At 55.0% G+C, this 15,227-nt stretch overlaps 2 protein-coding genes across 2 annotated transcripts; one reads left to right on the forward strand and one right to left on the reverse strand.

The window, feature by feature from the left end:
• Positions 1-502: 502 nt before the first annotated feature.
• LOC131569818 (retinol dehydrogenase 16-like) lies at positions 503-3,716 on the reverse strand. The gene is made up of 4 exons (XM_058822108.1): positions 3,283-3,716; positions 2,403-2,661; positions 1,033-1,196; positions 503-878 (listed from the first exon to the last, which is right to left on the reverse strand). The coding sequence occupies exons 1-4, from the start codon at positions 3,599-3,601 to the stop codon at positions 661-663; spliced, it is 960 nt and encodes a 319-aa protein (XP_058678091.1). The 5' UTR covers positions 3,602-3,716; the 3' UTR covers positions 503-660.
• Positions 3,717-4,703: 987 nt separating this feature from the next.
• On the forward strand, positions 4,704-15,227 carry PRIM1 (DNA primase subunit 1). The gene is made up of 12 exons (XM_058822181.1): positions 4,704-4,820; positions 5,524-5,678; positions 5,755-5,861; positions 5,941-6,014; positions 6,918-7,054; positions 7,607-7,665; positions 8,541-8,650; positions 9,825-10,046; positions 11,641-11,710; positions 13,340-13,425; positions 13,879-13,977; positions 15,052-15,227. Exons 1-12 carry the CDS (start codon positions 4,718-4,720, stop codon positions 15,069-15,071), a joined length of 1,242 nt encoding a protein of 413 aa, XP_058678164.1. The 5' UTR covers positions 4,704-4,717; the 3' UTR covers positions 15,072-15,227.

Here is a 15,227-nt window from a genome sequence, read left to right on the forward strand (position 1 = left end):
TCCTTGATTTGTGGTTTGGGTAATTCCCTGCTTGGCGTTGCGGCATTGTCGCTGTGCCTGGGGCTCTGCTGTGCCCATAGCAGGTGGATCCATCCTGGATGGATCCATCCTGGTTGGATCCATCCTGGTGCTGGAACCTTCCAGACACCGCCAGCAGCACCAGCCCTGGGTCTTTCCCTCTCACCCAGCGTTGGTGGGCAGCGGTGTCCCCAAATGTGGTGATGGAGCAGCACAGTGTCCCCCAACCAGCTTCAGGAGGAGGCGGAGGAAGCAGGGGAGGAGGAGGAGGAGGATTCTGTAAGAAGCTGCCCAGTTCTTTGCCTCGAGGGAAATCTGCTCAGGTTGGAACAGGTCTGAGTTTTACTGGCATGTGCCAACACCTGGGGTGCCAGTCTGGGCAAGTCCCCTGGCACCTTTCCAGGGCTGGATCCTGAATGCAGCAGGTGCTCAAAGCACCAGAGCCTCCAGGCACAGCCTGAGTGACACCACGCTCAGCCAGGAGGGGACAGGACAAAATTTATTCAAGACAAACCCATCTATGAGCAGGGCACAGAGGGTCAGACATAAATGCAGTTACAAATTCAGTGCGGCAGCCAATTCTGGATCCAGCTGAGCGTTATTGGATCTTACTCTGATCTGGCTGCCAGCTGCAAGCCCACCTCAGGCTTTCCCACCAGATTTGGGGTAGAACGCGGTGAACAGGGCGTCGCTGAGGGCTGAGGGCAGGTAGCTGAGGGGCAGGTAGAGCAGCTTGGCATCCCAGCCAGCAGAATAGCGGCTACGGGGGTGCTGGCTGGTCAGAGCGTGCTCCATGCAGTTGGTGACCAGGGACAGGTCCGTGTTGTAGCCCTTCTGCAGCAGCTTGAGCAGGGAAACAACTGCAGAGGCAGAAAATACCACTGAGATCCTGGAACTGGGCAGAGCCAGGTGGCTCCAGGGGGGTTTGGAGCAGTGGGACCCCCATGGGACCCCCATGGGACTCCTTGTGTCAGGAGACAAAATAATCACTCAGCTTTTGGGGGAGGTACTTACAGTCCCTCAAGTAACTCTCCCCATAACTCGCTTTGATTTCTGCAGGAAGCTTCTCCCAGCAGGCCTGAAAATTCTTCTCCAGGTTCTCAACGTTGGTGATCATGGTTTTGAAGTAGCCTGGCTCGATCACACTGACCTTCACCCCGAAGTTGTGCATCTCGATCCTGGAAGGGATTGAGCCCTGTGGGACATGGGAGCAGCACCCAAGGGTGCCGGTGCCCAAATCTCCCATAGCATGGAGCCTCGTGCCAGAGGTGTGGAGCAGAGCCTGACCACGCCATTGGGCATTGTGCCAGCCTGGCACGTGGCTGAGGTGGTGATTCAGTAAACATTTGGCACAACTGGATGGGTTGGGAACAAAGTAAACTTGGGGCAGCAGGGCCAATGTCCACAGGGGAGGTTCCATGCCCACATCTCCCATGGCATGCAGCCTCATGCCAGAGGTGTGGAGCAGACCCTGACCATGCCAGTGAACATTGTGCCAGCCTGGCACGTGGCTGAGATGCTGTGTCAGCAAATGTTTGCCACATCTGGATTGGATGGGAACAAAGCAAAGCTCAGGGCAGCTGGGCCAATGTCCACAGGGGAGTCTCCATGCCCACATCTCCCTCGTGCCACAGGTGTGGAGCTGAGCCTGACTATGCCAGTGAACATTGTGCCAGCCTGGCACGTGGCTGAGTTGCTGTGTCAGCAAATGTTTGCCACCCATCTGGATATGCAGGGAACAAAGCAAATCTTGGGGCAGCAGGGTCACATCCTGCAGGATCTTGGACAAGGCCAATGTCCATGGGTGAGGCTCCATGCCCACATCTCCCATGGCATGGAGCGTCATGCCAGAGGTGTGCAGCAGAACCAGTGGACTCTGTGCCAGCCTGGCACGTGGCTGAGATGCTGTGCCAGCAAATGTTTGCCACATCTGGATATGCAGGGAACAAAGCAAAGCTCAGGGCAGCAGGGTCACGTCCTACAGGATCTTGGACAGGGCCAATGTCCACGGGTGAGGCTCCATGCCCACTTCTCCCTTGTGCCACAGGTGTGGAGCTGAGCCTGACCATGCCAGTGGACATTGTGCCAGCCTGGTACGTGGCTGAGATGGCGTGCCAGCAAATGTTTGCCACATCTGGATATGCAGGGAACAAAGCAAAGCTCAGGGCAGCAGGGGCATGTCCTGCAGGATCTTGGACAGGAGCAATGTCCACAGGAGAGGCTCCATTTCAGGAGCTGCTCACTTCAGCAGCAGAGACAAGACCGACCTGTGCCCGATCACAGCTGTGTGAGGGTGAGAACTGACAGCTGTGCAAGATGAAGTCCAGAAAAACAAGTTGGGAAATCATGATGTAGAACTTGTAAGTCTGCTGATCCAGACTTACCTGAGGCTGTCAGAGAAGGCTTCCACGCCGTACTTGGAGATGCAGTAGCCTCCACCAAAGAAGGACAGGCGGCCCATCACGCTGGCCACGTTGACCACGCGGCCCCGCGCCCGCCGCACCAGGGGCAGCAGGCTCAGGGTCACCTCCACCAGCCCCACCAGGTTGACATCCAGCACCTTGACAAAGTCCTCCTTGCTCAGCCACTCGTTGGGGGCGGTGGGGATGGCGATGCCTGCGTTGTTCACCAGCCCCCAGAGCCCTGCAGAGGGGATGGGATGAGTTGGGGCTGTGCCTTGTGACCGTGTTCACAGGGGTCTCAGGTTGAGGGAAGAGAAGAGGATCTGACTCCATGTTTCAGAAGGCTTGATTGATTATTTTATGATATATATTATATTAAAACTATACTAAAAGAATAGAAGAAAGGACTTCATCAGAAGGCCAGCTAAGAATGGAATAGCAAAGAATGATAACAAAAGCTCTGTCTCAGACTCTCTGTCCGAGCTAGCTAAGCTGTGATTAGCATTAATTAGAAACATCTAACATAGACTAATTAAAGATCCACCTGTTGCATTCCACAGCAGCAGATAACCACTGTTCACATTTTGTTCCTGACACCTCTCAGCTTCTCAGGAAGAAAAATCCTAAAGAAAGGATTTTTCATAAAAGATGCCTGCAACAGTCCCAAAGCCCACAGCCCTGTGCCAGGTTTGCTTGTGTTGAGTGGGCAAAGTGAACTCTGTGCCTGCAGGACCCGATGGCAGATGGATGTCGCCAGAGAAGGGGACAGGAATTAATTACAGAGCCGTAATTGCTCCATAGCCTGGCATGGAAAGCCAGAGGGGACACCAGGGTGACAAGAAGGACATCGACCCCTTTTTACCTTGATCCCCCACGCGCTCCCGCACCCAGGCGGTGGCACGGGCGATGCTCTCGCTGCAGGTGACATCCAGCAGCACGGTCTGCAGCCGCTCGGAGGTGCCGGCCCGCAGCTGCGCGGCGCCGCTCTCCGTCAGGCAGGCGGCCAGCACCCGCAGCCCGCGCCGGTCCAGCTGCCGCGCCAGGAGCTTCCCGAAGCCGCTGTCGCAGCCCGTGATCAGCACGTGCTTCTCCGAGAGCCGCGGCACCGTCTGCCGCTCCCGGTGCCAGCGGCGCAGCAGGAGCAGCGCCAGCAGCGCGGCCGCCACCGCGCACAGCCACATCCTCGGTGGTGGCACCGGTACCGGTAACGGGATGGCGAGTAGGACGCGAGCGGGAGACGTTTGCCCTGACCTCGGCCTTTCCCTCCGGGCGCTGTTAATAATTAATTTGCGGATCCCGGGGCAGATCGCGGTGATACCGCTGGGCCTCCGGGCGCTACCGGGATGCGGGAGCGGCTCCGCCCCGTCCTCTCACGGGCTCGTCCCGCTGCTGCCGCCTGGAGCCCGCCGGGCTGCGGGCGGTGTCCCGAGATGTGTCCCGGGGCTTCGCTCTTGCGGGGAATCGTTAACGGCAGCGGGGCAGCGCCCGCGCGTTCCCGCATCGGTGCGGGGCCGTCCCGGGAAACCCACGGAGCCCGGGACCATCGCGGGGCACGGAACATCCCCGGGTGCCCTCCGGATCACGGGGCTGTCCCGGGACCCTCCCAGATCCTGGGATCACCCCGAAAGCCGGGACCACCCGGGAGCTCAGCACCACCGGGTCTACCGGACACCGGGACAAACCAGGACCGCGTGTCCGGGGACCTCGGGACAATCCCGGACAGCCCCTCCCGGGACCCCCTTGGACCCCGGGACACCGCCGGACCCCCACGCCCCCGGATTTCTCCGGACACCGGCACATCCCGGGGCCTCCGCGCTCCCGGACCCACCCACCCCGGGGCACTTCAGGACCCCCAAAATCCCCCCTAAACTCAGCCCTTCGACTCCCACCCTCCTCGGGACCCCCTCGAGCCCCGGGACACCCCCGGACCCCCACGCCCCCGGATTTCTCCGGGTCCCGGGATACCCCCGGACCACCGGGACATCCCGGGACCTCCGCGCTCCCGGGGCATTACAGGACCCCAAAATCCTCCCTAACCTCAGCCCCCCGGTTCCCACCCGCCTCGGGACCCCCTCGAACCTCGGGATATCCCCGGACCTCAGCACCCCGCCACCCTCCCGGTCCCGGGACCCCCCGACCCCCGCGGATCCCGGGACCTCCCCGGTGCTTTGCTCTCCTCCCACTCCCCCGGTTCCCGGTGCCCCTGCCCCCTCGGCGAGGGGCCGGACTACAACTCCCGGCAGCCCCCGGGCCCGGCGCCGCCGTTTCCCGCCGCTTCCCGGCGCTCCGTTCCCGCCATGGCGGGGTTCGATCCGGCGGCGCTGCCCGAGCTGCTCCCGGTCTATTACCGGCGGCTCTTCCCGCACGGCCCCTACGGCCGCTGGCTCAGCTACGGCGGCGGTGAGCGCGGGGGAACCGGTACCGGGGGGGGCTTCACCGGGGGCCGTGATACCGGACGGAGGGCTCTACCGGGAGCCGTGATACCGGGCAGGGTGCATGGATACCGGGCGGGGGGTTCTACCGGGAGCCGTGATACCGGGCAGGGTGCATGGATACCGGGCGGGGGGTTCTACCGGGAGCCGTGATACCGGGCAGGGTGCATGGATACCGGACGGAGGGCTCTACCGGGAGCCGTGATACCGGGCAGGGTGCATGGATACCGGGCGAGGGGTTCTACCGGGAGCCGTGATACCGGGCGGGGGCACCGGTACCGGAAGGGGGGCTGTACCGGGGACTGTGATACCGGGCAGGGGGCTTCACCGGGGACCGTGATACCGGACGGGGGGGCTCTACCGGGGACCGTAGTAGCGGGCGGGGACGCCGGTACCGGGTGGAGTGCACCGATACCGGGCTGGGGGAATCAATACCGAGCGGAGGCATCGATACCGGGCGGGGGGCACCGATACCGGGCGGGGGGCACCCATACCCGACAGCAACACCCCGATGCCCGGTCCCAGCGCACTTTGGGATGCCGGGACGGGCGGTGGGTGGATGCTCTGACCGGGACACCGGGAGGAGCAGGGAAAGGGGGGTCTGGGGGTGACTCTAATGGGGGGATTTAGGATGGCATTGACCCCCCCCCCGACCCTCTCCATCCCTGCAGTGAAGAACTACTTCCAGCTGCGGGAATTCTCCTTCACCCTGCGGGACGATGTCTACCTGCGCTTCCAGTCCTTCAGCAGCCCCCAGGAGCTGGAGCGGGAGCTGCAGAAGATCAACCCCTACAAAATCGACATCGGCGCTGTCTATTCCCACCGGGTGAGTCCCGACCACCGGGCTGGGGGGGTCTGCAGGGGTCTCTGGCCACGCTGAGCCCATCCCATCCCTCCTGCAGCCCAACCAGCACAACACAGTGCACCTGGGAGCCTTCCAGCCGCAGGAGAAGGAGCTGGTGTTTGACATTGACATGACGGATTATGACGATGTCAGGACGTGCTGCAGGTTTTTTGGGGGGTTGTGGGGCTGGGAGGGGGTTCAGGGGTGTGGGGTGTCCACCTGAGCCCCCTCACTCTGCCCCCAGCTCGGCTGATATCTGCTCCAAGTGCTGGACGCTGATGACCATCGCCGTCCGCATCATCGACCGCGCGCTCGTGGGTGAGGGGCTTGGGGGCACACGGGGCCTGTCCAGGTCTCACAGTGATGCCAGACCCCAAAGAATTCACAGATTTTATAGAATGACCAGGCTGGAAGGGAATTTTGAGGTCATCAAGTCCAACTCAGCCCCAATACTTCAACTAAACCATAGCACCCAGTGCCACGTCCAATCATTTTTTAAACACACCCAGGGATGGTGACTCCACCACCTCCCTGGTCCCTGGGAATTGCCAGAATTCACAGAATTTACAGAATGACCAGGCTGTAAGAGAATTTAAAGGTAATCATGCCCAAACCAGCCCAAACATCTCAACCAAACCACAGCACTGAGTGCCACATCCAATTTTCGTTAAATGCATCCAGGCATGGTGACTCCACCACCTCCCTCTGTGTCCCCTCCAAAACCCATCTGTACCCCCTCCAAAACCCATCTGTGCCTACCCCAAATCCATCTGTGCCCACCCCAACCCATCTGTACCCCCTCCAAAACCCATCTGTGCCCCCAGACCCATCTGTGATGGTCACCACAGCTTGTCCTGGTGTGGTCCTCAAACCCATCTGTGCCCCCCTAAACCCCATCTGTGCCCTCCAAAACCCATCTATGCTCCGTCAAATACATCTGTGCCCCTCCTAAGCCCATGTGTGCCCCTCCAAACCCATCTATGCCCCCCCAAATCCATATTTCCTCCTCTAAACCCATCTGTGCTTCCCCCAAACCCATCTGTGCTTCCCCCAAACCCATCTGTGCCTCCCCCAAACCCATCTGTGCCCACTCCAAACCCCACCTGTGCCCCCCAAAACCCATCTGTGCTCCCTCAAACACATCAGTGGCCCCTGTAAACCCACTTGTGCCCCCCCAAACCCCCTGTGTGCCCCCCCCAAACCCCCTCTATGCCCCCACAGAGGACCTGGGCGTGCGGCACCGCCTGTGGGTGTACTCTGGCAGGAGGGGTGTGCACTGCTGGGTGTGCGACGACCACGTCAGGAAATGGTCCCCAGCCCTGAGGGCAGCGGCTGTGGAGTACCTGAGCCTGGTCAAGGTGGGTTCGGGGGGGTTTGGGTACCCCCTGAGCCTGGTCAAGGTGGGTTTGGGCACCTCCTGAGTCTGGTGAAATTGGATTTATGGGGCTTTGGGCACCCCTGAGCCTGGTCAAGGTGGGTTTGGGGGGTTTGGGCACCTCCTGAGCCTGGTCAAGATGGGTTTGGAGGGGTTTGGGTACTCCTGGGCCTGGTCAAGGTGGATTTGGGTACCCCTGAGCCTGGTCAAGGTGGGTTTGGGCACCTCCTGAGTCTGGTCAAGGTGGGTTTGGAGGGGTTTGGGTACCCCCTGAGCCTGGTCAAGGTGGGTTTGGGCACCTCCTGAGCCTGGTCAAGATGGGTTTGTGATGATTTGGGCACCCCTGACCCTGGTGAAAATGGATTTATGGGGCTTTGGGTACCTCTGATCTGGGTGAAAGTGGATTTGGGGGAGTTTGGGCACTCCCTGCCGCTGCAGCAGGTGGGTTTGGGGTGCCCAGCACCCCCTCACCCTGGAGCAGGTGGGTTTGGGGTGCCCTGCCCACCCCCCAAAACTGACCCCCCCTGTCCCCCAGGGCGGAGCAGACACGGTGAAGAAGGTGAGCCTGTCCCAGCCCGTGCACCCCTTCATCAGGTGGGTGAGGATTTGGCAGAGAAGTTTTACTTTTTTTTTTACCCAGAGCACTGAGCCCTCCCTGGTGGCACTGAGCCCTCTGTCCCTGGTGGCACTGGTGGCACTGAGCCCTCTATCCCTGTGTCCCCAGGCGCTCGGTGACACTGAGCCCTCTGTCCCTGGTGGCACTGAGCCCTCTATCCCCGTGGGCACTGGTGGCACTGAGCCCTCTGTCCCTGTCCCCAGGCTCTTGGTGGCACTGAGCCTGTCCCCAGGGGCACTGGTGGCACTGAGCCCTGTGTCCCCATGTCCCCAGGCGCTCGGTGGCACTGAGCCCTCTCTGGTCGCACTGAGCCCTCTGTCCCCGTGTCCCCAGGTGCTCGGTGGCACTGAGCTGTCCTGGTGGGCACTGAGCCCTCTGTCCCTGGTGTCCCTGGTGGCACTGAGCCCTGTGTCCCCATGTCCCCAGGCGCTTGGTGGCACTGAGCCTGTCCCTGGTGGCACTGGTGGCACTGAGCCCTCTGTCCCTGGTGTCCCTGGTGGCACTGAGCCCTCTGTCCCCGTGTCCCCAGGCGCTCAGTGGCACTGAGCCCTCCCTGGTGGCACTGAGCCCTCTGTGGTGGCACTGTGCCCTCTGTCCCTGGTGTCCCTGGTGGCACTGAGCCCTCTGTCCCCCTGTCCCCAGGCTCTCGGTGGCACTGAGCCCTCTGTCCCTGGTGTCCCTGGTGGCACTGAGCCCTCTGTCCCCCTGTCCCCAGGCTCTCGGTGGCACTGAGCCCTCTCTGGTGGCACTGGTGGCACTGAGCCCTGTGTCCCCATGTCCCCAGGCGCTTGGTGGCACTGAGCCCTCTCTGGTGTCCCTGGTGGCACTGAGCCCTCTGTCCCCATGTCCCCAGGCGCTCGGTGGCCGTGGTGCAGCAGTACTTCGAGCAGCACGCGCTGCTGGCACAGGACATCCTGGGCAGCCCCGAGAGGTGGGACAAGGTGCTGGCCCTGCTCCCCGAGGGTATCCTTCCAAATGGGGTTAAAATAAAAATATGGGGTTAAAATGTGGGGTTAAAGTTAAAATACGGGGTTAAAATGTGGGGTTAAAGTTCAAACGTGGGGTTAAAATATGATGTTAAAACGTGGGATTAAAATTGCCCAAGAAATGGGACAAGGTGCTGGCCCTGCTCCCCGAGGGTTTCCTTCCTAATGGGGTGTGGGGAGGGAGAGGTTAAAATATGGTAAAATATGGGGTTAAAATGTGGGGTTAAAGTTTAAAATATTGAGTTAAAATTGGGGGTTAAAGCGTGGGGTTAAAATTAAAATATGGGGTTAAAATATGGGATTAAAATATGACATTGAAATTAAAATATGGGGTTAAAATTAAAATATGGGATTAAAACTTGAGGTTTAAGATGGGGTTGAAGCATGGGTTAAAATGGGGTCCTGGAAGGGTAAATGAGACCCTGGAGAGGATGAAACAGATCCTGGAAGGGTGAATGGGGTCCTGGAAGGATAAGTGGCATCCTGGAAAGGGTAAAACGGATCCTGGAAGGGTAAATGCACCCCTAGAAGGGTAAATGGGATCCTAGAAGAGTAAATGGGACTCTGAAAAGTGTAAAACGGATCCTGGAAGGGTATATGTGCTGTTAGAAGGGTAAATGAGCTCCTGAAAGGGTAAAACAGATCCTGGAAGGGTAAATGTGGTCCTGAGGGGTAAATTGGATCCTGGAAAGGCTAAATGGCATCCTGGAAGGGTAAATGGGGTCCTGGAAAGTGTAAAATGGATCCTGGAAGGGTAAATGTGATCCTGGAAGGGTGAATGGTGTCCTGGAAGGGTAAATGTGGTCCTAGAAGGGTCAATGGGGTCTTGGAAGGGTAAATGGGATCCTGAGGGGTAAATTGGATCCTGGAAAGGCTAAATGGCATCCTGGAAGGGTAAATGGGGTCCTGGAAAGTGTAAAACGGATCCTGGAAGGGTAAATGCACTCCTGGAAGTGTAAATGTGATCCTGGAAGGGTGAATGGTGTCCTGGAAGGGTAAATGCGGTCCTAGAAGGGTCAATGGGATCCTGAGGGGTGAATTGGATCCTGCAAGGGTAAATGCACTCCTGGAAGGGTAAATGGGGTCCTGGAAGGGTAAATGGGGTCCTGGAAGGGTAAAAGTGATCCCGGCTGAGCCTTGACGGCCGCCAGAGCTGCGGGAGCCGCTGCAGGCGGAGTTTCCCCGCAAGAAGGACTCGGTGCAGCGCTGGGAGCTGCTGCGGGCCCGCGCCGAGCGCGAGCGGGAGCGGGGCCGGGCCGGGCACCCCGAGTGGGAGGTGATGCTGCAGCTCTGCTTCCCCCGCCTGGACTGCAACGTCAGCAAAGGGCTCGGCCACCTGCTCAAGAGCCCCTTCAGCGTGCACCCCAAAACAGGTGGGCACCCCAAAACAGGTGGGCGCCCCAAAGCAGGTGGGCACCCCAAAGCAGGTGGGCACCCCAAAACATGTGGAACCCCAGAACAGGTGGGCACCCCAAAACAGGTGGAACCCCAGAACAGGTGGGCACCCCAAAGCAGGTGGGCGCCCCAAAGCAGGTGGGCACCCCAAATAAGTGGGATCCCAAAACAGGTGGGCACCCCAAATAGGTGGGCACCCTGAATAGTTGGGCAGCCCAAAACAGGTGGGCACCCCAAGTAAGTGGGACCCCAGAACAGGTGGGCACCCAAAACAGATGGCACCCCAAAACAGGTGGGCACCCCAAAACAGGTGGGGATCCCAAAGCAGGTGGGCACCCAAAAGACGTGGGCACCCCAAATAGTTGGGCACCCCAAATAGTTGGGCAGCCCAAAACAGGTGGGCACCCCAAGTAAGTGGGACCCCAAAACAGGTGGGCACCCCAGAACAGGTAAGACCCCAAAAGAGGTGGGCACCCCAAAAGAAGTGGGCACCCAAAAGAGGTGGGCACCCCAAAACAGGTGGGCGTGGGGGAAATGGGGTGGGAGGGTGTGGGTGGGGTTGTGGAAAGGGAAATGGAGCTGGGAAAGTGTTTTAAAAATGGCTTTATAAATAAGAGGATGGCTTTTAAAAAATTACTTTATAAATAAAAGGGGATAGGTTTTAAACGTGGCTTTATTAATAATAGGGGATGGTGTAGGGTCTGTGCTTATAATGTGTTATAATGAAGGAATAAATAGGTTCTGGCTGTAATAATTGTTATAAATTGTAATTATTATTATTATAAATTATTTTGTTATATTATACTCTATATAATAGATATAAATTATATATGTATTTTGGTATATATAAAAATCTTAAATTTGTTATAAATTTTAGATATAATATAATATAATATAATATATGTATATTATATATATCTTATAATAATATATAAGACTAGTAATAATATATAATAATATATAATAAATTTATATGTAATTTATTCTAAATATATAATTTCTTAATTTAAAAAATAATTTTAATATGAATCTAAATAGAATTTATTTTTAATATATAATTTATATAAATTTTATTTAAAATGTAAAAAACCTATATATAATTACATTTTAATATATAATTCATTTAAAATTTATATAAAATTTTGTATATATAGTATGTATTTTAAACATATATAGCAATATAAATATAATATACTCTATAATGCTTTAAAGTATATATTAAAATATATATAAAATATACATATTTATGTAAAATCATAGATATTTTATATGGATAACTTAGATATAAATTATAAATAATATATTAAATTATTTAATACTATACTACCATGAATATTTTTATTATATTACTATTATATGATAATTATTATAAATTACTATAGATTGTGAATCTGATTTTTATAAATATTGTTATTTTTATTAATTGCAATTATTATTCTAATTATACATTATGACACCTGTATTATCCCACTCTTCACATAAAACTAAAAACACAAATTTTTAAACCACCTGTCAGTTACCCCATGTCCAAGCCCAAAAAACCCTAAACCCCATTTTCTCTCTGTGTCTCAGGGCGCATTTCAGTCCCCCTGGACCTGCAGAAGTTGGATGAGTTTGATCCATTCTCAGTGCCCACCATCACGTACGTCACTGGGGGCACTGGGGGGTCCTGGGGCTGCCAGAGCCCCACAGAACACCCCTAACCCAAACCCTAAACATTAAACCCTAAACTCTAACACAAAACCCTAAACCCTAACCCTAACCCCAAACTGAAACCCAAACCCTAACACAAAACCCTAAACCCAAACCCTAAACCCAAACCCTAACACAAAACCCTAAACCCAAACCTTAACACAAAACCCTAAACCCAAACCCTAACACAAAACCCTAAACCCAAACCCTAACCCTAAACTGAAACCCAAACCCTAACACAGAACCCTAAACCCAAACCCTAATCCTAAACTGAAACCCAAACCCTAACACAAAACCCTAAACCCAAACCCTAACACAAAACCCTAAACACAAACCCTAACACAAAACCCTAAACACAAACCCTAACACAAAACCCTAAACCCTAACCCTAACCCCAAAGTGAAACCCAAACCCTAACACAAAACCCTAAACCCTAACCCAAACCCTAAACTGAAACCCTAACCCTAACACAAAACCCTAAACCCTAACCCTAACACAAAACCCTAAACCCAAACCCTAACCCTAAACTGAAACCCAAACCCTAACACAAAACCCTAAACCCAAAACCTAACCCCAAACTGAAACCCAAACCCTAACACAAAACCCTAAACCCAAACCCTAACACAAAACCCTAAACACAAACCCTAACACAAAACCCTAAACCCTAACCCTAACTCCAAACTGAAACCCAAACCCTAACACAAAACCCTAAACTCCAACCCTAACACAAAACCCTAAACCCTAACCCTAAACTGAAACCCAAACCCTAACACAAAACCCTAAACCCTAACCCTAAACTGAAACCCAAACCCTAACACAAAACCCTAAACCCAAACCCTAACCTCACCATCACGTACGTCACTGAGGGCACCGGGGGTCCTGGGGTTGCCAGAGCCCTCCAGCACATCCCTAACCCAAGCCCTAACCTGAAACCCTAAACCCTAATTGTAACATTAAAACTAACCCTAAACCAAAACCTAACTCTGACCCCAACCTCGACCCTAATCCTACCCTGACTCTAATCCTACCCTAACCCTAACTCTGACCCCAACCCCTACCCTGACCCTAATTCTGACCCTAACCCTAACTCTGACCCTGACCTTAAACCTAACCCTAACCTTAAACCTAAACCTAAACCAAAACCTGACCTTCACCCTGAACTTAACCCTGACCCTAATCCCAACCCTAACCCTGACCCTAATCCTCACCCTAACCCCGACCCTAACCCTAAACTCTAGCCTTAAACCTAACCCTAAACCAAACCCTGACTCTAATCCTAACCCTGACCCTAACCCAACCCTAACCCTGACCCTAACCCTAACATTAACCCCAACCCTAACCCAGAACCTGACCCTAAACCCAACCCTAACTCTAACCCTGACCCTAAATCCAACTCTGACCCTGACCCTTATCCTGAACCTGACCCTAATCCTACCCTGTCCCTAAACCTGACCCTAATCCTAACCCTGATCCTGACCCCGACCCTAATCCTACCCTGACCCTAATCCTCACCATAACCCTGCCCCTGCCCTGTCTGTCCGTCTGTCCCGATTGTCCTGTGTCTGTCTGTCTGTGCCAGGTCCCTGTGCCAGGAGCTGGACGCGGCGGGCAGCGATGGCGAGCAGGAGGAGGGGGGGGACACTGAGCCCAAACGGCGCATGAGGGGTGAGGGGGGGTTTGGGGTCAGGATTTGGGTTAATGGGTTGGGGTTTGGGGTCAGGGTTGGAGTTTGGGGTTCAAGGCTGGGATTTTGGGGGTCTAGGTTGGGGTTTTGGGGTCAGGGTTGGGGATTGGGTATCAAGGTTGGGTTTTGGGAGTCGGGAACAGGGTTTTGGGGGTCAGGGATGGGGTTTTGGGGGTCATGGCTGTGGTTTTGAGGGTTAGGATCAGAGATTGGGGGTCATGGCTGTGGTTTTGGGGGTCGAGGACGGAGTTTTGAGGGTCGGGGCTGTGGTTTTGGGGGTCAGGGATGGGGTTAGAGGAACATGGCTGTGGGTTTGAGGGTCAAGGTTGGGGTTTTGGGGTTGGGGCTGTGGTTTTGGGGCTCAGGGCTGTGGTGGTTTTGGGGGTCAGGGATGGGGTTTGGGGGTCCCATCACCCCCTCCCCACTCTCTCCAGACTACAGGAGGACCAGCCTGGCCCCATTCGTGCGGCTCCTGGAGCAGTTCGTGGAGGGGCTGGAGAGCGCCCGGCGGGGAGAGCGCATCCGCCGCAGCGGTGGGACCCCAAAACCACCCCAAAAACCACCTCAAAACCACCCCAAAAACCAACCCAGAAACCACCCCAAAACCACCCCAGATACCACCCCAAAACCATCCCAAAAACCAACCCAAAACCAACCCAGAAACCACCCCAAAACCATCCCCAAAAACCACCCCAAAACCAACCCAGAAACCACCCCAAAACCACCCCAAAAACCATCCCAAAAAACCATCCCCAAAACCACCCCAAAAACCATCTAAGAAACCACCCCAAAAACCACCCCAAAACCACCCCAAAACCACCCCAAAACCACCCCAAAAACCATCCCCAAAAACCACCCCAAAACCACCCCAAAACCACCCCAAAAACCACCGCAAAACCAACCCAGAAACCACCCCAAAACCATCCCCAAAAACCATCCCCAAAAACCATCCCAAAAACCACCCCAGAAACCACCCAAAAACCGTCCCCAAAAACCACCCCAGAAACCACCCCAGAAACCACCCCAGAAACCACCCCAGAAACCACCCCAAAAACCACCCCAGAAACCACCCCAAAAACCACCCCAAAAACCACCCCAAAAACCACCCCAAAACCACCCCGAAACCACCCCAAAAGGGGCCTCTGCCTCTGAGAACAGGCTTGGGGGTCTCCTGTGGGATTTGGGGGTCTGCCCTGTTGGATTTGGGGTCTGTCCTGTGGGATTTGGGGATATTTTATTGAATTTTGGGGGTCTGTCCCTCTGGATTTGGGGCCTCCCGTTGGATTTGGGGTCTGTCCTGTTGGATTTACGGTCTGTCCTTCTGCATTTGGGGTCTTTCATTGAATTTTGGGGTCTGCCCCGTTGGATTTGGGGGTCTCTCACTGAATTTTGGGGTCTGTTTTGTTGAATTTGGGGTCTGTCCCTCTGGGTTTTCGGTTATTTTATTGCATTTTGGGGCCTGTCCCTTTAGATTTGGGGTCTGTCCCGTTGTGGGGCCACCACTGAGGGTTGGTGACAGGGACACAAGGAAGGAGCTGAGCAGTGGTTGTTGCTCTGATATTTTTATTTTATCTGGAAAAACCTCTCAATTTCTCCTTTTTTTGCAGATCTCCAAGGAGATTTCTGAGGCCTGGACACTGCCAGTGTTGTCACTGTCACCTCCCCTGGCCCTGGGGGTCCCATGGAGCACCCAAACCCCCCAGGCCCCCATCCCTGCCCTGTTTTTGTACCTTTTGTACTGTTTTTTACACAAAAACCATTAAATGTTTCTGTCGGCTTTGGG

This window comes from Ammospiza caudacuta, chromosome 31 (genome assembly GCF_027887145.1).
Source record: "Ammospiza caudacuta isolate bAmmCau1 chromosome 31, bAmmCau1.pri, whole genome shotgun sequence".
NCBI lineage: Eukaryota > Metazoa > Chordata > Aves > Passeriformes > Passerellidae > Ammospiza > Ammospiza caudacuta.

Coding starts and splice junctions, on each gene's coding strand:
- LOC131569818 (XM_058822108.1), bottom strand. CDS start 3,601: ATGTGGCTGTGCGCGGTGGCGGCCGCGCTGCTGGCGCTGCTCCTGCTG. Junction 2,662..3,282: donor GGAGCGCGTGGGGGATCAAG/GTAAAAAGGGGT, acceptor TCCCCTCTGCAG/GGCTCTGGGGGCTGGTGAAC. Junction 1,197..2,402: donor GCCTTCTCTGACAGCCTCAG/GTAAGTCTGGAT, acceptor AATCCCTTCCAG/GATCGAGATGCACAACTTCG.
- PRIM1 (XM_058822181.1), top strand. CDS start 4,718: ATGGCGGGGTTCGATCCGGCGGCGCTGCCCGAGCTGCTCCCGGTCTAT. Junction 6,015..6,917: donor CATCGACCGCGCGCTCGTGG/GTGAGGGGCTTG, acceptor ATGCCCCCACAG/AGGACCTGGGCGTGCGGCAC. Junction 10,047..11,640: donor CAGCGTGCACCCCAAAACAG/GTGGGCACCCCA, acceptor TCTGTGTCTCAG/GGCGCATTTCAGTCCCCCTG.